At 38.9% G+C, this 21,361-nt stretch overlaps 1 protein-coding gene across 9 annotated transcripts in view; it reads left to right on the top strand.

The window, feature by feature from the left end:
- Positions 1–21,361, top strand: part of EP400 (E1A binding protein p400) — a 46,172-nt gene that overhangs the window by 13,803 nt on the left and 11,008 nt on the right. For 6 of the 9 annotated variants that reach the window (XM_084217498.1, XM_084217496.1, XM_084217500.1 and 3 more), the window contains 31 exons: positions 56–102; positions 1,122–1,179; positions 1,852–1,941; positions 3,110–3,217; positions 3,700–3,893; positions 4,084–4,261; positions 4,701–4,837; positions 4,993–5,162; positions 5,593–5,767; positions 6,174–6,310; positions 6,924–7,110; positions 8,047–8,213; positions 9,043–9,197; positions 9,708–9,956; positions 11,010–11,174; positions 11,963–12,130; positions 13,328–13,419; positions 14,115–14,413; positions 14,836–15,038; positions 15,137–15,306; positions 15,525–15,721; positions 16,185–16,296; positions 16,806–16,949; positions 17,128–17,286; positions 17,520–17,603; positions 18,165–18,296; positions 18,418–18,462; positions 18,570–18,723; positions 19,202–19,440; positions 20,358–20,531; positions 20,776–20,823. In XM_084217498.1, the coding sequence (XP_084073624.1) occupies positions 56–102; positions 1,122–1,179; positions 1,852–1,941; positions 3,110–3,217; positions 3,700–3,893; positions 4,084–4,261; positions 4,701–4,837; positions 4,993–5,162; positions 5,593–5,767; positions 6,174–6,310; positions 6,924–7,110; positions 8,047–8,213; positions 9,043–9,197; positions 9,708–9,956; positions 11,010–11,174; positions 11,963–12,130; positions 13,328–13,419; positions 14,115–14,413; positions 14,836–15,038; positions 15,137–15,306; positions 15,525–15,721; positions 16,185–16,296; positions 16,806–16,949; positions 17,128–17,286; positions 17,520–17,603; positions 18,165–18,296; positions 18,418–18,462; positions 18,570–18,723; positions 19,202–19,440; positions 20,358–20,531; positions 20,776–20,823 (4,637 nt within the window). The remainder of the gene's footprint in view (positions 1–55; positions 103–1,121; positions 1,180–1,851; positions 1,942–3,109; positions 3,218–3,699; positions 3,894–4,083; positions 4,262–4,700; positions 4,838–4,992; positions 5,163–5,592; positions 5,768–6,173; positions 6,311–6,923; positions 7,111–8,046; positions 8,214–9,042; positions 9,198–9,707; positions 9,957–11,009; positions 11,175–11,962; positions 12,131–13,327; positions 13,420–14,114; positions 14,414–14,835; positions 15,039–15,136; positions 15,307–15,524; positions 15,722–16,184; positions 16,297–16,805; positions 16,950–17,127; positions 17,287–17,519; positions 17,604–18,164; positions 18,297–18,417; positions 18,463–18,569; positions 18,724–19,201; positions 19,441–20,357; positions 20,532–20,775; positions 20,824–21,361) is intronic. The other 3 variants (XM_084217497.1, XM_084217501.1, XM_084217499.1) reach the window with 3 other exon arrangements.

Here is a 21,361-nt window from a genome sequence, read left to right as displayed (position 1 = left end):
GAAATGTAAAGTTGCTTGGTGATGAATACATACATCAAGTGTAATAATTTTCCAGGTAAGGATGCAAAAGAAGACCTTTATTTGGAAAAAGAAAGTGAAATGGTAAGTCTTTATTTTTTGAAAAAGCCATCAAATTGGTTTAAATGTGACTACATATGTGAAAGGTTTTGATAAAGGTGGTTTTTAAAAAAATATGTGGTGATGATAAGATTTCACTGACAAATGAAAATTCAGTCACAAACACAAGCATAATTTCCCTTTTCTGGTTAGGAAGGGGATTGTGTTTGGTACATGTCTTTAGTGGCTGTGAATCATTCATTCTGAGATTGAAGACCAAAAAGCTGTAAAATTAATTGCCAGACTTGGGCAGGAGTTTCTTTTACAGTAGCCAGGGGTAGACTTTGTGGGGCATGAAATGTGTTTTCAGGTGTTCAGCAGAGATTTGAGATTTATCTGCTGAGAGATGAAGGTGTATGTTACAGAATGGATCAAACTGAATGAAACTCAGATATCTTCTTCCTTGGATGAAATGTGTGCTAAGGACTCCTTGGCTGTGTCTGTGCAATTGGAAAAAAATGGACAAGGGATCTGAGGCCCTGAGCCATCTGTTGTGGCACAGCTGATGCCCATGTGCTGAAATACTCCCCCTCCACCAAGCAGAGTGCCTGCATCTGAATTTCCTGCTAGGAACAAGCCTTAGCATGTGTTATCAGCCAAACTGTGGCCCAGCACTGGCTGTGAGAGTTAATTGGCACAGGCTAAACAATTCTACAGAGTGCACTGGACACCTGAGACAATTATAGGCCTGTCCATATCCCTTTTTTATTAAGTAGTGAAAAAATTTAGTCCTTGAGCCAGTCTGGCTAGAAGTTTTGTACCACAGCTGGACCTGAATAATTTAAACCATGAGCAGTGCAAGTGGCTGACTGCACACTCCCATCAATTCAGAAGCAGAGTTTCTATTTTGGCATGACCAGGGAAGTGCTAATAGGTGTTAAATGTCTATCAGCAAATGCTTTTGGGACTGCAAGGCATGTTTTGTTGTCTTTAAAAAACAAACAAAGTCCCCTGCTTATCTTTTGTTTTCTCTGATATTAAATATTACAATTATTTAATGCTAGGGGGGTTCATCATCTGGAAGGAAAAGAAAGGCAAGCACATCTTTGACTGATGAGGAAGGTAAGTCACTTCCCAAAATTTTGCATTTATAACATAGTACAGAAGTTGAATATTAAACCCACAAGTTTTCAGTCTGTTATGTGTGGGTGCAGTGCTGTTCATGAAACAAATACCAACTTTCATCTATTTCTTAGAGACATTAGATAGTCAATTAAACAGTAAATTTTCCCTAAAAGAGCTCTAGTGAAAATTTGAAAATAACATTTTCCTTGAAATGATACTGCTGTTATTATTGGTGGATTTTAATTCTTTCAGTCCTTGTTACTTGTCAGGCCTTACTAATCCTCTGGAAGTTCTTGTGAGGATTTTAGACTGAAATTCCCATCTGCTTTGGGTCCTTTCTTGTTGGTGGCCACTCTGTTGTGTTCCTGACAAAGGAACTCCCCTGTTCAAGGCTGTGGAACAACCTGTGGTGAACACTGTCAATCAACACTTAACTGCCTTCTGTCCTGAGGCAGAAATGCTTCTCTCCTATTCATTTACTTTTCAAATACTGCTTATAGTTGCTTTCAGATTATCTTGTTTTCCATACATATTTAATTATTTCCTGCAGACTTAGAATATTCTACAGACTTAAAATATTCTGTGCTCGTTCACTTCAGGGGGATAGAATTACAAGCCTCCTGAATTATTGTATAATTTAACCCAAGATTTGCATTTGTTTTCTTGTAGTTGAAGATGAAGAAGAAACAATTGAAGAACAAGAAGCTAAAGAAGGAAACATAAACCATCAAACTGAATTGTCTAATCTAGCCAAAGAAGGTAGGCACGTGGCTTCGTTCTTCTCTGGGCTAGGCTCTGAAACAACAGCTGGAAACACACAGCACTTGTTATATTTTTAAAGAGGATTAGAGGTGGGAGACTGCATTCAGATATTCAGTCCTGTGTAGTCTGTGTTCAGTTTTCTCTGTTTGGAAAGCTGCAGCAATTTATGGGGTGATGATGGACATCTGCACTTTATAAAGCAGTCCTCGTTATCCCACAAGGTGGCTTGAGAAAAAGTAGTTCTGTAGTGAAGCACTGCATGAAAACCTTACACCAAGACTCAAAACCCGAGTTCTAGGAGTGCATGATAAGCACTTAACACCAGGGCTGTATCAGATTGAACATGGACATTTTATCAACTGGCTTGAGTATCCCAGAAGGGTTTTGTGACTGACTTGGTCGGTCCAAAAGGGCACTTAAGTGCTGACCTTGAAAAGGGGGGTATAAATATTTGAAGATAAGGTGCTTTTAGGGACAGTGCTCTGGCTAGCAGCTCTCTCTCATTAGCAATGTAATTGCTATGCTGAGCTTGATGTGTGCAAAGTAGCCCACAGAGATGTGTCACTTAGGCTGGTAAAAGCAGATTTTTAGAGGCAGGCTGCCCATTAGGCTGAGCGTGCCTGGTGATGAACACGCCGTTTCCAGATCTGTCTGTTTGGTCTGTTTGGCAGCTCAGTGACTGCACTGAACTGGCCAGTTGGAGGGATTATAACCCTTGGCCAGTCAGCCAAGTTCCTAATGAGAATGTGTGCTGATTGATTGACCACTGTCAGCATGTACATTGCTGCTTTAACAGCTCAGAAAGGGATCCTGGAGTTATAGCTCAGTTTTGAAACTCAGAAACAAAGTTTTGCATTGTCGTCCAGCTACTTAACTGCATTTGATGCCCCTACCTTCCCATTTACTGAGGGTTGTAGGGTGTGTTTGTAATACAGTAAAAAGCAGGGTATGAGAGCAAACTGCTTGTGTAGTGCCAGTTGTTCTCTCTAATCAAGGTTATTAAATAAATACTGCCATCATTCACTTAATAATTACCTTGGAAGTTAACTTCTGATTAGAGAACTGACTTTATGCAATTATGAAGAATGTAATGAGATTATAATTAATAGTATCTATTATTCCAAGTTTTGGTATTTCTAAAGTTCCATCCTTTAATGACCTTCAGCTGAATTGCCTCTGGAAGATTTGGTAAAGATGTATGAAGGTGCCTTTGCAGAAAATTTTCACTGGCCCCAGCCAAAGCCTGACAGTGAAGAGGAGAGCAGTGAGGAAGGTAAATTACTCTATGTTTAGAAGTAGTTGTGCTGATTTACAAGGTGAAATAAGTTGCTTGGCTCTTCAGGACTCTGTGAAAAGACATTTTGTTCTAGGGGAAAACACATCTTGAGTGAATCACATTTAAAATTTCTCAATTTGTGAAAAGAGGGCAGTGTTTGCCTGTCCTAAAGTGAAGATGTGTGAGATTTTCAAGAACAGTCACAGAAAAGCCTCTCTACACTGAATTAAACAGCACACCTCATAGGTAGCTATAATTATACCATGTTAGCCTAGCTAGTGAGAATGTCCACAACATGTACATGAACCTGAGCTTAGGCTATTTGCATTTTACCTGAACTAGCTTAAAAATCATAGAAATGGTTTTAAAAGTTAGCTGCCTTCTAGACCCATGTCTGAATCCTTGTTATCTCAATTCCTTTGTGTAACTGCTACTGAAATTTATTTTAGATACCACTGTAATTTTTCTCTTTCTCCTAGAAATGGAAGACCACATGTCTGATAGGGAAAGTCCCCAGAAAGAAGTTGTCCTCATAGACTCCCTTCTCAGCATTGACCAGTACAAGGGCATGGACAGATCAAGTCCTCCCAAGAAGCACATGAGAGACATAGCAGAAGTGGCTGCTGCAGCAGAGATGTTGTTACCTAAGGGCAGCTCCAGGATAACAACAGCAGTAAGAATCCCTATTTTCTGCTATTCTGTGTGCTGATGTTTACATAAAGAGTGATCTTTTCTTAATTTTTTCGTAGCTTTTAGCAAGAAATTGCTTTTTTTTTTCCTGAGTTACCTATGGAATGTTTATGCATTATGCCATGCCCTGTGAATTTAACTCAGGAAAAAATACCAAGTTATTCACATTACAGGTAAAATACAACACTCCATCACTGTTGTATGGGTCTCTCAGAGAATATCAGAAGATTGGGCTGGATTGGCTGGCAAAGCTGTACAGGAAGAATCTCAATGGCATCCTGGCAGATGAGGCAGGGCTTGGAAAAACAGTGCAAATTATTGCCTTTTTTGCCCATTTGGCTTGTAATGAAGGTAAGTTCTTTTGGCTAACAGTTTTAGACAGGTACTGTGCCAGCATTATCTTTGTGAATTGTAGCTAGGGTCACTTTTTTTTCCCTACTGAACCATGTCAGGCTTTAGTTAATGATAGGAGTAAGATTGTGTCAGAGTAACTTGCTGATATTTTGTGACATAAGGGTGTTATCTAGTCAAGTATAGTGTCTGATCAATCTGTTACCCTCTAGAGATTCTTCTGAATACTTCTAAATTCTTATAGTACAGAAAAGCCTTACAAATTGTTTAATGACTAGGAGTAGATTAGTAATTAAAATGCCTCTGTTTTTTGTTATTGGATCTCACTTCTAATGATTAATTTAATGCAATGCACTTAAAAAATCAAGGAAGAATATGAGCCACATGCCTTGTTAGGAGTCTCTTTCCAGTGTTAACTGCTGTGATTCCCCTTCTGTAGGGAACTGGGGCCCTCACCTTGTTGTTGTCCGGAGCTGTAACATATTGAAGTGGGAGCTGGAATTGAAACGCTGGTGCCCAGGGTTGAAAATACTTCTCTACTTTGGGAGCCAAAGAGAACTTAGGGCAAAAAGACAGGTGCTGTATTCTGCAACTCTTCCACTGTTGCCTGTACATTTAGCCTGTATCTATCTATCTTATATGTCTTTTCTAATGAAGAAGTAGCTGGTTGTAAGATATTTGAGAGTTCTGCCTTAATTTTTCTGTCTCATCCTTTCTTTCCTTTTCCATAGGAATGGACAGAACCCAACAGCTTCAATGTGTGCATCACTTCCTACAAGCAGCTGTTCAAGGGCCACACAGCATTCATGAAAATGCGATGGAAATATTTAATAGTAGATGAGATGCAGCAAATAAAGAATATGACTGAGAAACACTGGGAGGCACTTTTCAATCTCCGCAGGTACAGAGCAGAGAATTGATTTCCTGCTGGCAGTGAGTTTTTCTCTTTTCATGTCACACAGTTCTCTTCTTAACAAAAAACTTGATTTGAAAAACCCTCTTGACTTAGTCTACCTAAATTCCTGATCAATGTGCACCTTTAGAAAAGTGCTTTTATTTGAAACAGTCAGGATTCAGAGAAATGCTTGAGATCTTTTTGTTTCCACTATGATATCACTGTAATTCTTATCTGCTGATATTCTGTGCTCCCAAACATATTCCTTTGTATGTTCTGATACTCTGCAATGAAGAAGCTATTTGGTGGTATTTTCAAGATTGAAAAGAAACTTTATCTTAGGTTTAATTTTATTATATCTACACAATTCTTCTGTATATCTGACAAACATAAAGTCACAGTAATCAGTCAATTAAAAATCTTCTTTTGTTCACAGCCAGCATCGTTTGCTTCTGATAGACACTCCTTTGCATAACACACTGATGGAGCTGTGGACCATGGTACATTTTCTGATTCCGGGAATTTCCAGACCTTACCTGGATTTTCCAGTAAAAGCACCTAATGAGGAGAACCAGGATTATTGCCATAAACTGGTCATCAGGTTGCACAGAGTATGTTGGAATTTTTTCTCGTGTGTCCTACTACAGGAGTAATGCTGTTAAGGAGAGGGGGAATAAAAATATGTGGTTCAGGTCAGAATTTGTGTCTTTTCTTAACACTTTGTTCAGTTTAGACAGAGAATCCTGCTGAAAGCAGAGGGTTCTGCTACCAGAAGAGTGTGGAGATTTCTTTTAAAAATAATACAAGGCTCAGATTTTGAAGCATGACATGCAGAAATTAAAGAGCAAATTAATATCTATACAACTGTGTGCATAGCAGAATGATTATGTATAGCATATGCAGTTTATCACATCAAATCTGTTAGGTGTGAATAAGTTAGGTGTGAATAAGTTTAGCTTCCTGTTGTAAATTCTTTGACGTGAGAATTTTTTTCCTTTCTATTCTGAAACATTTCAGATGATTCAGCCATTTATTTTGCGGAGATCAAAGAGGGATGTTGAGAAGCAGCTCACAAAGAAGTACGAGCACGTGCTCAAGTGCCGTCTGTCCAGTCGACAGAAAGCCATGTATGAGGATGTCATACTGCAACCAGGGTAAGGGCCTGGAACAGGAACTATAAAATGCTGTCACTTCTAGTGCTTTTAAGCAAGGAAAGAAATGACTGTCATATGGGGAAGTGTTTTAGTGCTTCTCTGAAATTTTGCATTATGACCCGTGAATAAAATGTGATTGCATTTATAGACTTGAGTTACAGCAGGTGGTGTAATTTTATGCTGAGTGATAAATGTGCATTTACCTCTGGAACCTAAGAATCCAGTTTTGATGGGCAGGTCTTGTGCTGAATTGTTTTAACATGTGTCTCTAATGAGTGGTTCTTCATTTTTTTAAAGCCCAGAGTTTTTCCTCACCGCCCCCCCCACCAGTGGTAATTGATAGGTGAAACAGAAACAAAGCAGGGAGAGGATGGGGAGCTGGATAGATTGTATTTGATTGTAAGGCAGCACTGGGTCTTTAAGTTTCATTTTTCCAAATGTACTTTTGGTACAGTGCTGCTTAAAATACTGCAGAAGACCTTGGTGAAATCTAAACTTGTTCTAAAAGACTTTTGCATAACGTACTGCACTGCTCATTCTCACCTTGCTGATTAAGGGACACCTCCATAAAAGCTGCACATAAATCAGTCTTTCTGTATAATTTATTTGGTAGAACCCAGGAAGCCCTCAAAAGTGGACACTTCATCAGTGTCCTGCACGTCCTGATGCAGCTGCAGCGGATCTGTAACCACCCTGATCTGATAAACCCCCGGCTTTCAAGCTCCTCTTTTGTATCAGAAACACTGGAATACAGAACAGCCTCTCTGGTGCTGCGAGCCCTGGAAAGGGATATTTGGAAGGTCAGTAGAAAAGTTAAGGTTTTTTTCCTCTCTTAGTGCCCTGGCAGAATTTCAGTACTTACTGTTGTTTTGTTATATGTGATAAGTCTACCTGAAGTTTATGAATAGGAGGAATTCACTCTTTCATAACTGTGGCTACCAAGGGTGTTCTTGCTGCATCTCTTTTTTTGTTGTAGTGGTTTGAACTTTTCAAGTGGTTTGTAAACAGTAATTTTTCATGAACTCCTTGGTCAAAGAGAAATTACCTTTGCTTTTAGCATGCTCATGTTTGCAGGAATTTTCCAACACTGAAGTCACTCTGGGTAACACTTGTGCTTATTTATGGCATTCTGCAATTTTCTTTTTGCTTTTACTAGCTGAAGGAAAGCAAGATTTATTCTTTTCCACAAAACAGTAAACATTCTGTTACAGTGACTAAATTGTACCCTTCTGTCAATCCATTTGAAGTACCACTATTTCTGTTATTGTTAAACAAGTGATCCCACTCCTTGACATGATAAGAAATATAAAAGAAGTATGAGTAATGGAGCAGCTGACATTTTTTGTTTAATTTTATTTCCATCCTTCATATTTTTCTACTCCTAAGTTATAGTTTGGCATTTAAGCTTGATAGTTAACCTTCAAAGAGTTCTATTTAATTCTTTGGAAACTATGATATATGAAGAATTGTTAAATGTGTTTTGCTTTAATTTCCATAACTGGCAAATGATTTCAGTTCTTTTACTTCTAGTGCTTAAAATGGGACTGTCAGTTTAAGATTTATTTCCAAGATTTCTAGACAGTTTTGGCTAATAATTAATAGTTTATTTCTTAAACTTACACCATTTATTTCAAGTTAAAAAGTAAATGCATAGAAATTTAATTCAGCTTTGAATGTAAAGAGGACTTAAATGTTTGGGTCAGCACATAAAACAAACAATTTTCTGAAATCCCTAGGAATCGGACCTATCTCTTTTTGATCTCATTGGAATGGAAGACAAAATGACTCACTATGAAGCACAAATGTTGCCAAAACAAAAGGTTACTAGAAAGTTGATTGAAGAAATCTACAGCTCCCCTCCACCACCGGCAAGGCCCAACCCAGTGAAGCTCAAACCAAGCAGGTGTGTACACCTACACTCCTTCTAAGCTAGAATTACAGCAGCAAAAGGTGCTTCTGCTGCAATCTTCCCTGAGTTCTCTCTGCATCTCTGCTAATGGGATTCACACAAAACCTCAAGCTTACCTTTGTATTTAATTTTTATCTTGCTTTTGTGTTTACCTCTGAAAATAAGAATTCTGTTCTTTGAGGCATGCAATTCCATTTGAAGTTTGTTGATGGATTTCCCATAGTCCTTACTTCAGCAGCAGATGAAATTTGTTCTTGGACATTGTTTATGGTGATTGAGTGTTGATTTGCAGAATTAGCATGAGGATAATTCAAGACTAAGTTGGGCCTGCAGTGTCAGCTGTGCTCTCACTGCTATGGCAGAGACATATGAAGTTTTACAGCAGTATATTTTTTTAAAGTATTTTTCTTCTAGTGAAGTACTGTTCTCAAAGTAATATAGAACTGTTTTTCTAATGGAAGAGAGCTGCCTGATCACCTGCAGCATGTTGATGTCTCTCTGGAGATTATATGGGAGCCCTTTTTTTCAGATATCTTCAGATACATCTTTTCCCAGATATTGACCTAGACTATTTAAGATGTTTGCTGTAATTCTGAAGCATCCTGCATTAAACTGGGTGTATGGCAATGAAAATTTTTTTTCTTGGATTCTACAATGTTCACTTAGGAAGCTTGTGCAGTGATGAGTCTTGCCAGCTTCAGCCATCTGCAGGAAGATTAGCATCTGACATGATCAGTTTCTATGTTCCTGAGGTGACAGAGTTTCCTTTTAAAGGCCAAACTATGATCTTGCTCTAGACTTTGACTTTTGCTGCTCTTGCCAGGTTGTTCCAGCCCGTTCAGTATGGTCAGAAGCCCGAGGGCAGGACTGTGGTTTTCCCAAGCACTCAAGTGCAGCGCACGGTGACCACGGCAACGGTGACTCAGCAGGGACAAGTTCGAGGCAGATCCCCCATAGCCACGGTGTCTTCAAATCAAGGTAAGGCAGCCAGTGCCACCCTGGTCACCTGCACCTCAGCGTAGACAGATACAAGTTAGTCTGTTTAATAGAACTCCTTTTCCCTCTAGCTTATTGGTCTAGAATACTAATGGCTTAAATATACCAACAGACTAATTGCCAGTAAAATTCCCCACTAGTTTCTCCAGTATGATCTGCCAGTATAATGCAAAACTAAGCTTTGTGTAACCTGTTAGCATATGGAGTAAATATGCCACAGTTGATATTTAAACCTCGAAGACGTGTAATGTTCTGTCAAAGATGGGAATGTACAGTGCTTCTCTGTATTAATTTAGCCTTTAAACAATGAGATAATGTTGTAAAACTAGGATGGAGTAAGAGGTGTGGCTAGAAATCCCGGTGTGTAAGGACAAAGCCGTTCTTGTAGCCATTTCATTATCCTGTTGGAAGGTTTCTTTTTAATGCAGGTTGTTTAAAAGAGTGGAGTTAAAACCTCTAACAGCTTGCACAAACAACCCTTATTGATTGCAGCTGCAGCAGCACAGTTTCAGACAACTCAGGCTTCCACCAGTGCTCCAAGACACCAGCCCGCAGCGACCTTCACCACAGCAACTAGCGCAGCCAACCCTGTGAAACCGCGGGGCCAGAGCGCGGCGCCGGCCCCGCAGCCGGGCCAGCCCCAGCCACAGCCACAGCCACAGCCCCCCCCGCACACCATCCAACAGAGTGTGCTGCCTCAGAGGCTCGTACTGACCTCTCAGGCCCAGGCACGGTTGCCTAGTAAGTGGCCTCCCCTTTCAAGGTTTCTCCCACCTTTGTACTACAATGAGGTTAAGTTACTAGGCACCCTAAGATGTGTACAGAATCGTTGTTTTTTTTTCACTCTTCTGATTAGCCTTGCTCAGTACGTTGCTTATGACCAAGGAAAATCGAAAATTGGATAAGAAACAATAGAATTGCTGTGGACATACATTAGCGGTGTCAACTTAATCTCCTATTTCTGCATGTTTCTTCTGCTGGCAAGACTTCCTTCAGACCAAATGTTTTAGCTCTCTCCTAATTATTCCTTTCATGTTAAACACTAATCCATCTGCTAAAGGCCTCTCTGGCAGAGAGGAGCGTCGCCACTGTTAGGCAGAGAAAAGTGATGAGGCTTTGCTTTAAGGTTGTATGTGCACTGCCTATTAGCATGTGTAGAGAGTACTGAGCACTGATGTATTAATTTTATCTCTGGGGTAATGCACTGCCTTTACAAAAGCTGAATTTTCACACCAGTATTTTCTCAATGTCGTAAAACTTAATGCTGAAATGCCTCTAACCTTTCTGCATTTAAATCACAAAAAGCTTGGTCCTTGCCACCTCAAAGCTTTTTGGTTTGTCTAAATGCAGATTGCTTAAAATAAATCATGTTTCATCAGCAAATTTTGAATGTGTGTTTAATATGCCACACATAGGAATATTTTAATATCTTCCTTAAACCTTCCTTCATGCTCTTGAAAAGGCAGTGAAAGTCACTTTAATGTCTATACTTGTTCTGTTACAAAGTGTCACATGAGTTTTCAGGTAGCTCTTAACTTTTTTGCTAATGAAAGTGGTAATTTCTAAAATGTTGATGTTCTTACCCTTTAAACAATCAGCTTCTTTCCAGTTTGTCCAACAAATATAGAAAGCAATACCTGCTTAACTTTTATATGACACTTTTGATGCACTAAGTATAATTATGCATGGAAGGCGCTTCAGCACCAGTTTACTAACCAAAATGTAGAATTGTGACTATTGAACGGCTCACCTTCCACTTTGATTTTTTTTAATGCCTGTTTCCCTCTTTAACAGGTGGTGAGGTAGTAAAAATAGCCCAGCTGGCTTCTATAGCAGGAGCACAAGGCAGGATTGCTCAGCCAGAGACCCCAGTGACTCTGCAGTTCCAAGGGAACAAGTTCACCTTGTCACACAGTCAACTCCGCCAGCTCACTGCAGGGCAGCCCCTGCAGCTACAAGGTACTTACTTCAACAAAGGAAATTTTCCATTATTCAGGATGCTCATGTTTCGATATGGGCACCTCGTTCCTTATTGCTGGAGATTTTTCCATCCTCAGTGCTTGTATTGTACTGCTCTTCCTATTTTCTGTGAGCCAAGGTAGCTCTGGTTTGAAAAATAGATGCCTATCAGATGAAAGACATGGTTAGTTTCTTTTTCTGTATTGTATTTGAGAAATGTTATTTCCTTTGTTTCCACACCCAAGCAGTGCAGCTAAAGTAAGGCAAGGCATTATTTGATAAAAACTCCCTGCTGAGCAGAAACAGAAAAACTGAGAACATTCTTGGTTTATTCTGAAATTGTGTAAATAATACTTCAAGATTGGCATGCTTCTGAATTTTGGCCCATTTATTGCCCTTGTCTGAGTGCTCTACCTACACTGTATTTTGTTCTCAAATCTCCCTTGCTGGTGGTGTGTACTGCCAAATTTAGGAGAACTGGCATATCTTCATTCTCTGTGTTCAGCTAAATAGAGGGAATGTTAAATGAAGACTTTCTGTTTGATTGGATTTTGTCCAAATTCTATATAAATATCTAGATTAGAGTGATACCCCTATGACATGAAACTCCTCTTCAGCTATGAATACTTGGGTGTTTCCCTCCTTTTTGGCAGATTGGTGTAATGAAGGTGTCTGGTAATATTTAACAACATTTGAAGCAGTAATGATCAGCTTGTAACACTACTAGATTTTGCTAGAGAACACGAATTCTTTTTCACCCTAATGTGTGTTAAAATTCTCCCCTGCAGGAAGTGTCCTTCAGATTGTGTCAGCCCCTGGGCAGCAGTACCTGAGGCCTCAGGGCCCTGTGGTCATGCAGACAGTTTCCCAAGCAGGAACTGTGCAGAATGCCCTGAATGCTTTAGGAAACCAGCACCAGGCAGGTGGCCCAGCTTCCACTGCAGTCACACAGCAAGGTGGGTTCTCCAGCCTGAAGAAATGTCTGTCTAAATATTTAATTGCTAAAATCATGTTCATATATAACTCTCAGATTGTTGCAGATCATAATTCTGTAAGTTGAGCTCAGAAGTGGGTAAACTATGATGCAAATTTTTGCAGTTTGTATTTGGTGTGTGCTGGAGTTTTAAGAAAATTTTTAGTACGAACTTAGGAGAGCATGAAACTTAATTATAGATTTTTTTTTTTTACCCGTTTTCCTTTGGTCAAATTTTTTTTGGGAAGAAGTCAACTTGAAATACTTTATTAATTTTTGCAAGGAAAAATCAAGGGTGATAATGTTTTATACTGGCAGAGAATGTCCAGTATTTGTCTCCATTTTTCCACATCGATTTTGCTTTTATCTAATTTCTTTCACTTTTCTAGCTGATCAAGCTACAGTGTTCCATTTCCCTCTGCAAATGTTGCTTATGTATTTGGTGCCTTGCTGTAAATGTGATCAGTTCCTTGCTTAAAAACATAACCGAGATGTTGACAAAAATAATGGAGAAATTAATGCATTTACAACAAAACAGCAGATTATTAAATGAAGATAAATATAACACTAGGAGTTCATTCCCTGAAATGGCCGTCTGCTGTAATTTTCTTGGGATATAAAAAACCATTCCTTCAAAGTGGTGTGATGCTATTACAGTGTAGTTAACTGTCTGGGTAAACATCTGCCAATAGTTGAAATCACAAGAATGCTACTGAGATTCCATCATATGATTTCACCAATTTGTAGATACACTCAATTGATGTGTTTTCTGAAAAATATTTGATCATTTGCTCAAGATAAGTTAAAACAATCTTTTTCTGAATTAGAACATTTTCTATTTTCTATTGTGTTCATATTAACATTTTCTGAATGTCAATGTGTATTGCACTATACATGACATTTTGAATAAAGTACAAATGGAGCACAGCACTTGGCTTTGTACAAAGCAAAATAAAATTCCATTGATCTGTCTTGGATTTTTGTGAGAACAGTTAATGTGAATATCTGTCAGAGATCTGTTGTATAACAAATTACAAATTTGCAATACTCAGTGGACATTTAGACTAAAAATTTGTCTGCAGCAATGATGTGTTACAGCTATGAAATGTCTACTTATTGAAAATAATAAAGAGACCAATTTTCAGATGAATAAGTATATAAACACAAGGTTTATCCTCAGTTTGTATTCCAGGTAGAGCTGCAGTTACTAACTTGCCATCTGGTGACATGGGAGCAGTGTTAAAACCAGCACCTTTGCATGGACAGTCACAGGTACTCAATTTTTATTTTCTTGTGGAAGCACCACTTTTCAGAATCAATAGTAAGTCTGTGTAATAGTTGAAAGCTATAATTTGCAAAGCTGGAATTAATTAGGGACTTTGATGATTATAGAGTAGATAAATATCCCAACTTCTGTCCATGTTTCAGGTTGACAGATATGATGCATTTATAATCCATAGATAAAATAATCTGGTGTATAAAGGCAGCTGACAGCGTTCTTGTGCTGTGATAGACAGGTTCTTGTAACTGTAATATATTTTAATTATGTAGTAATGCATAAAGAAATCGTGGGTTTTTTGTGTTTTGAACACAGTGGCAATCAGGCAAATTTTTATAGATTTCTAATCTTAACAAGTTTTTGGATAAGGTACTCTAGCAACTTACAAAGTGCAGGGAAACATCAAGAAAATATCAAAAGCTATGAAAATATACCTTAAAAAAGAAAGAAGATACTAAAATAAGGTAGAATAGACTCTTTAATATGAACTGAATTCAGCTGTAGTCTTCAAATTTTATCTGAAATTTATACCTTTAATAATTGCTCTAAGTAGTAATTCTACTCAGATCTATACTCTGATCCTGATAGTTTCTAAAGAAACTCAGATTCTAAAGAGCCTCAAATCCCTCATGTATTATGACTGTGGTGAGCAGCAGATGTGGTTTTCATTCCCGTTCTCTTGGCAAAGGAGACGTTTGAGGAGAAGAACCGGCTCTTGAAGGAGCGCCTGGACAGGATCTTCTCGGGCAACGAGCGCCGCTGCTCGCGGGCGCCGGTGTACGGCCGGGACCTGCTGAGTGTTTGCTCCCTGGCTGGGGACACAAAGGCCACCCAGCTGCCCTCCAGTGAGGGCAACAGCTGGAGGTGGGCTGGCTTTGTCAACTGCTGCCTTTCCACAAGTGCCTGCGGAGGCCCAAGTAACCCCTTGAGGGAAATGATCCTGGGGTTGGTTCAGCAACAGGAATCTCTAAAGGATCTTGTTAATAGGTAATGTATGACCCTGCCTAACAAGCCTTTACACATCTAGTTATTTCTAAAACACTTTTTAAAAAGGATTAAAACTTTATTTCTGTTGATGAGCTTATTTGGTTTAGACTGGTTTATTTAGCAGTAAATAATGTACAGTATGGAAGTAAAAATAAGTCACTTATAAATAGGTGTTTCAATGCCTCTTTCCTAATTTCAAGTCCAAGTTTAGCTGGCCATGCTTGCGCTTACATTCTTATGCTTTTGGATTTACTTGAATAGGTACCACTTGGGCCCAGCTAACAAGAGTTGAGACCTGCAGACATGCAGGCAGAAGCTAGTTTAGCCAAGACTGACTTTGATTGCTGTGCCTATGATTATTGCTGATCATTTTGTGTGTAGCTTTTTAAGTCAGTGTTGTCTTGTTTCTATGCTTTCCCCAGGGCTCTCTTCGTGTTGCCAGCTGCAGTTGCTGCTCCCCCATGTTTCTATGTAGCAAATCCTCCCCCTTCATACAGTCACAGACTGAAACTCCTTAAGCACAGCTTGAGGCAGAAGGCAGCTCCACACTTGCATCAGTTGCAGCAGCTGACCACTCCTCACTTGCTGCAGTTCCCTGACCTCCGGCTGGTGCAGTATGACTCAGGTAAAGGACATTTGCTGACAAGATTTCAGTCATTTCCTCTATCACAGGAATGGAATTTCTATATAAAACCATTTTTGGTTTTTCTGTTTGAATTATAGGAAAATTAGAAGCTCTTGCTGTCTTGCTTCAGAAGTTGAAATCTGAAGGGCGCCGTGTGCTGATTTTGTCACAGATGATTCTGATGCTGGACATACTGGAGTTGTTCCTGAATTTCCATTTCCTCACCTTTGTGAGGATTGATGAATATGCCAACCAGGAACAACGTCAGGTAAATGTGTCCTACCAGCTGTCCACTGGTACAGCAATGAGTGCTGCCCAGGCTTTTACACACTACAGCGCAGAAAAGAAATTTGCCTCATTCTGTATTCAGTTTGAAACACTTGATGTGTTTTTATCCCTTTTTTTATTAGGCTATAGTGAATTTGGTTTGGTGTTTTATTTTGGTGAATGGTTTGTTTAGTCCTTGCTTTTATTCTGTTTATGTAGGAGCTGATGAAAATTTTCAACAGAGACAAGCGCATTTTCTGTGCCATCCTCTCCTCTCACAGCCGTTCCACAGGAGTCAATCTTGTTGAGGCAGACACTGTTGTATTCTATGACAATGATCTGAACCCAGTGATGGATGCAAAAGCTCAGGAGTGGTGTGACAGAATTGGGAGATGTAAAGATATCCATATATACAGGTGATGGTGACAGTTAACATCTGCTCTTTAACGTGTTTTAATGTGAGGTTAGTTCAGATAGTGCTGCCCTGGAATAAAGTGGAAACAGTGCTGAAAACCACTTCCCTTTAATAAAAAAAATGCCAGGGTATCCTATGAAAAAGTAGGGGGGGGTTTTAACACCAAATGTAGTAAGTGAATCACCTGCATGGGTATTGTCTGTTAGTCTACATAGAATTTTTGAGGGATCCTTTTAATTGTTGATTTTATTTTTTTTTAATTACATAAATTATTAAAAGAAAGCTCTAAAGTAAAGGTGGTAGTGTGTTATTTTCTGGGCCTGCACCATAACTAAAAAAACTCCCACATACTACCACAATTTGAACATTTAGTATTATTCTCTAAGACAATTTGTCTTTTTGTTTCTGAAAGTTGGTTTGGAAATTACTTTCTAGATTTCTACTGTTTTTTCCCTCTTTTTTAGACTTGTCAGTGGTAATTCTGTGGAAGAGAAACTTTTGAAAAATGGCACAAAGGACTTGATCAGAGAAGTGGCTGCTCAGGGAAATGACTATTCAATGGCCTTTTTAACACAGGTAAGTTAATATTCAGAATGCATTGAAACATCCATGTTGTAGAATTAAATAAATTCAAACATCTGTGTTGGAGTGTTTAATAGCAGTTTAGTAGAAATCTGTCTGGGCTAGAATTAATAAAGAGGCATATTGGATTTCATGATTGCTTGAACTCTCAGTGTTGGGGCCACATTCTTTCAAATATTGTCCATCTGTTTTGTTCTGTTACTTGCATAGTGATGCACAGACATCAACCACGACTTAATATACAGTGATTTCTTCACCCTGCTGCAAAATTTTGCAGAGCTTGTAAGGGTGAAGGTCTCAACAGCTTTAAAAATGTGAAATAAGTTTAATAAATGTGGATATTTAGAGAGATAGGCTCTGAATTGCTGCTCTGAAGATACACGAGACAGTGACTGCACTGGTGAAGCCAGGCTATCCTGGCTGCCACTCCTGATATAGAAAAAAAAAAATAGTATGCTCCCAAAAGCTGAATGTATTTATCTTTTTTCTTTTTATTTACCAAGCAAACAATTCAGGAATTGTTTGAGGTTCATTCTCCTATGGAGGATTCTGGATTTAGAGTGAAAGCAGAAGAATTTGTAGTACTTTCTCAAGAACCATCTCCAGCAGAAAATATTTCACCTAAAGTTGCAAGACCATTCATAGAGGTAATGATTTAACACACACACATTAAAAATACAGCTGTGCAACATTAGTATTTAACAGCTGAATAATTCCATTTTATTTGGGTAAATTCTGTTGTGTTGCATTTCAGTGAACTCCTTATGGAGTTTCTTTCCATATTTTTGAAGTCTTAATTATTTTTAAAATATATCTCTCTGAAAGGCCCTCAACAGCATTGAACGAGAGGATGAGGAGTCAAGTGATCAAATACAAGAAACAGGATCTGAGTCAAGCATTGAACCTTTAATCTCAGAGCTCTGTGAGACAAAATACAATGAGGAGCCCTCCCAGCTGCAGGAGTTAGTTGCTGTTGTGGATCAGGTACTGTGACTTCTCTTGGATAGCTGGCAGAAAGTAATGTTTAGTTCAAATGTTTCAGTTTCTTTGCAGTCTGACCTTAAAGCAACTTTGTTGTTTCTCCCGTTAAATGGAAGGGAGATCTCCCGCTGCTTTAAAATGTTAAGATGAGTTTGAAGGAGAGCTTTGATACTTCATGTAATGTTTCTTTTATTATCCTCAAAGTAACATTTTTTTCCCTTTGATGCTTCCCTCAGCTGACTCCAATAGAGAAGTATGCTTTGAATTATCTGGAGCTCTTCCACGGTTCAGTTGATGACAATGAGCCACGGTTGAGTGAGGTAAAACAAATCTTTCTTTGCCATGTTATTCTGTGACAGAACAACATTTATTATATTTTCAATATGAAATGGAAGTTTCTCCAATGATGTGGAATATATTGTAGGCACTTCTGTGATCTCTTCTTGCTATACCTTATGAACAGCATAATGTTCATAAGAGAGCTCATTATTTTGGGATTCTGTGGTTTAAGCAGGTGTCAGTTCTTAATTTCTTTTTTATAAAATGGGAATTGCTTTCAGCCAGGCTCAGCAAATATTTGTTGTACTCCATTGATAGCAGGGGAAAAAATTTCATTAGTTTTAGTGAGCCTGTGTTCTGGTTGTCTTCTTTGTTTAACTGAAATTCTTTGATTGCTTTATATTGATGGTTTTAAAACCCTCCACAAAGACCAATAAATATCTTCTAAATGGCTGGGAAAGTATCTGTTAAGAAATTGCTATAAGATTCCTGTATCTGAAAATGTCAAAGTTCAAGGCATTTATCCATAAAATTACAAATTGATGATTTCTAATCCAGTGTCTTACTGTTTAAAGTTTCTAAGCAGTCTGACTTTAATCTAGATGGAAGTGAAAACTGCAAAGAAAGCCTGGGAAGTCCAGCATATGAAGGAGTTAAAGGAAAGAGAGCAAAAAATGCTTTGGGAGGATGAAGAGGAGCTTCTCACCTACACTCGGGAGGATGCTTACAACAAAGTAATTGCCTATTAGTCTTGTTTTTTCTAAATAGTTGTTTCTTAACAGTTTGTCTAAGAATACCTTTACCCTTCAGGTTTCAGTTGGATCATTTGAATTATGTTCTCTTTTTGCTGTGTAGGAATATGTCTATGAAGGTCCAGATGGACAAACTGAAATTATGCCAGTAAGTAAAAGTAACACCAGGCAGCCTAAGCAGACTTTTTATTTTATGCAACATTAAGATCAGTGGAGAGTTAACATTGCAGTAATGACAGCCTTTATTCTGTGCAGCTCTGGACTCCTCCTACTCCACCTCAGGATGACAATGATATCTACATAGATTCTGTTATGTGCCTGATGTATGATACCACCCCTATTCCAGAGTCAAAATTGCCTCCAGTGTACGTCAGGAAGGAGCGTAAACGACACAAAACAGATCCCTCTGGTGAGTGTGTACTCAAAGCTGTTCTGAGATTTATTGCTGAAAGTTTAAAAAAATCAGAGGAGTTTTCATACCTCCTATATATTCAGAAAGCATTGAAACACCCATGTTGCTATGTTTAATGAATTCAAGCATCTGTGTTGGAGTCTGGTCCTGTAAATATCAAATTTGTGTGTTTGAAGGGATGAAAATTCTTGTCTCACCATGGTCTTGAAGCACTGGAAGGCCCAGTTCTTATGGTGTGTCTTCTCTTTAGACATAAGGATGTTCTTAAAAGGACAGTTTTAGACAGCAGACATTCTACTTTGTCAGCTAGGACAGGGCTGGTCTTACTTTATAACAGGCTCTGTTTAGTTCCTGGCTGTGCTTTTCAGAGGCAGTGGGGAATACTCTGTCCACGTATGAGCATTTTGCAGCTGTAAGCAGAGGAATCAAAGAATGACAGTATCTACCAATAATGCTTTATGTTTTGTCTTAGCAGCAGGTAGAAAGAAGAAGCAACGTCATGGGGAGACAGTTATCCCACCTCGTTCACTCTTCGATCGAGCAACGCCAGGAATGTTGAAAATGCGCCGAGAGGGCAAAGAGCAAAAGAAGAACATCTTGTTGAAACAACAGACACAGTTTGCAAAGCCTTTGCCAACTCTTGTCAAACCAGCTACTGAGGCTGGACAGGATAATCCAGAGTGGTTGATCAGCGAAGACTGGGCACTTCTGCAGGTCAGATGATACCTGCAACTTCTGCTGTTGTTATGTTTTTATTCCTGCGCTTTATCTCTTCAAGGTTATTTCTAATTCTTAGTGGCAATTTGCTGTCATAACTTGGAACAGCTTGCCTATTATTTGTGCTCCTCTAAGGAGAAATTATAGGCTAAAGTACAAAAGGTATGATTAAGCCCTATTGTTGTTTTAGAAGCCACTTACTATTATTCAGATTAGTTGTGCTGGCTGGACACTGGATAATGCAGCTGAGGTTCTTCCCACCTTTGAGGGGAGAGCAGCATTTGAATAGCAGCTCCACGTTGTGGTATTTTCAGAGACCCCTGTCGACAGGAGGAATGATGAATCTGACTCCATGTTCTTAGAAGGCTAATTTATTATTTTAGGTTACTATATTATAGAAAAGAATATTATACTAAACTATACTAAAGAATAGAAAAAAGATACAGACAGACGGCTAAAAGATAATAAAGAAAAACTCGTGACTCCTTCCAGAGTCCTGACACAGCCTGACCGTGATTGGTCATTAAGTCAAACCAATTCACATGTTGGATAAACAATCTCCAACCACATTCCAAAGCAGCAAAATGCAGGAGAAGCAAATGAGATAATATTGTTTTCTTTTTTCTCTGAGGCTTCTCAGCTTCCCAGGAGAAGAATCCTGGGCAAAGAGATTTTTCAGAAAATATGATGGTGACACCCCGTCCCTCTCATACCAATCTCCAACTGTTTCCCTGCACATCAGTCAGCATTAAGGCACCTTATGCCTGTTTATTCTCTGTGACTGTAGCTGAGCACAGAGCCTTAGCCCTGAGCTGTCCCGCTGTGGTAACGGTGTGTGAGCACACGCAGGTACGGGAAGGTTTAGAAGATGGCAGCGATGTCTCCTGATGCATTTGTACCTTTCTGTGTTGCAGGCAGTGAAGCAGCTGCTGGAGCTTCCTTTAAACCTTGCTGTTGTGTCACCAGCACACACTCCCAACTGGGACCTGGTCAGTGATGTTGTTAACTCCTGCAGCAGAGTCTATCGCTCGCCCAAGCAGTGCCGCAACCGATACGAGAATGTCATAATCCCAAGGGAGGAGGGAAAGGTGAGCTCATCTGCAATGATGCGTCTTTGTTTTACCTTAAGTTGTAGAGTTTTTTTTCCTTAACTCCATAAACACTTGTTTTTTGTTAAACGTTTCAACAGTGTAAATAAATAACTTTTTAAAGATCTTTTTAAATTATTCTCATCAGGATTTCCACTTATTTTATGTGATTTCTTTGAAAAGAAAAAGCACCTGAACAAAATCTTCCACAAAAGATCATCTAACTTTCCTTCTTATTTTACAGCTAATGTACGAAGCTAATCCTAAAAAGAAGACAAAAAGTATTTATAAGGTGTGCATTGGTATTCTTTCAAAATCAAATCTAGACACTGTGGTATTTAGCAGCAATGGAGGTGGGCAGATAATTCATATGAGATCCATGTTGAGTGTTACTTGAGTTCTGAAACATCAATTAAAATTCCAAATTTATTTTTCCTTTCTTTATTGATACAGTGGATTGACACCAGACTTCAGCTTTTGGATTTGATAGATAAATTTTAGATCATGCAAGAAGTTTGTGATTTCACTTAAACTGTAGTTGGCATTTTTCCACCACGTATCTTATCCTGATGGTATTTAAGATCTCTAAGAATGAACTTCATGCTAGAGTCTAAGTGGATTACAAATACATAGTGAATTTGATGCCTGAAACACGTTTTAGTAAATGAGGATGATAGGACGCTACAGAAACAGAAACCAATTCCATGACTGTGAACACCTTCTTCCAAACCACACAGCAATTTAGTGACAGAGTTGGGTGGAGAATCCAGAACTTCTGGCTGTAATCCCATTCTCTGACTGCTAAGGAGATTTGTCCCTGACTGGCAGTT

This window comes from Fringilla coelebs (assembly GCF_963513975.1).
Source record: "Fringilla coelebs genome assembly, chromosome: 17".
NCBI lineage: Eukaryota > Metazoa > Chordata > Aves > Passeriformes > Fringillidae > Fringilla > Fringilla coelebs.
This window is presented reverse-complemented; position numbering and strand designations above follow the sequence as displayed.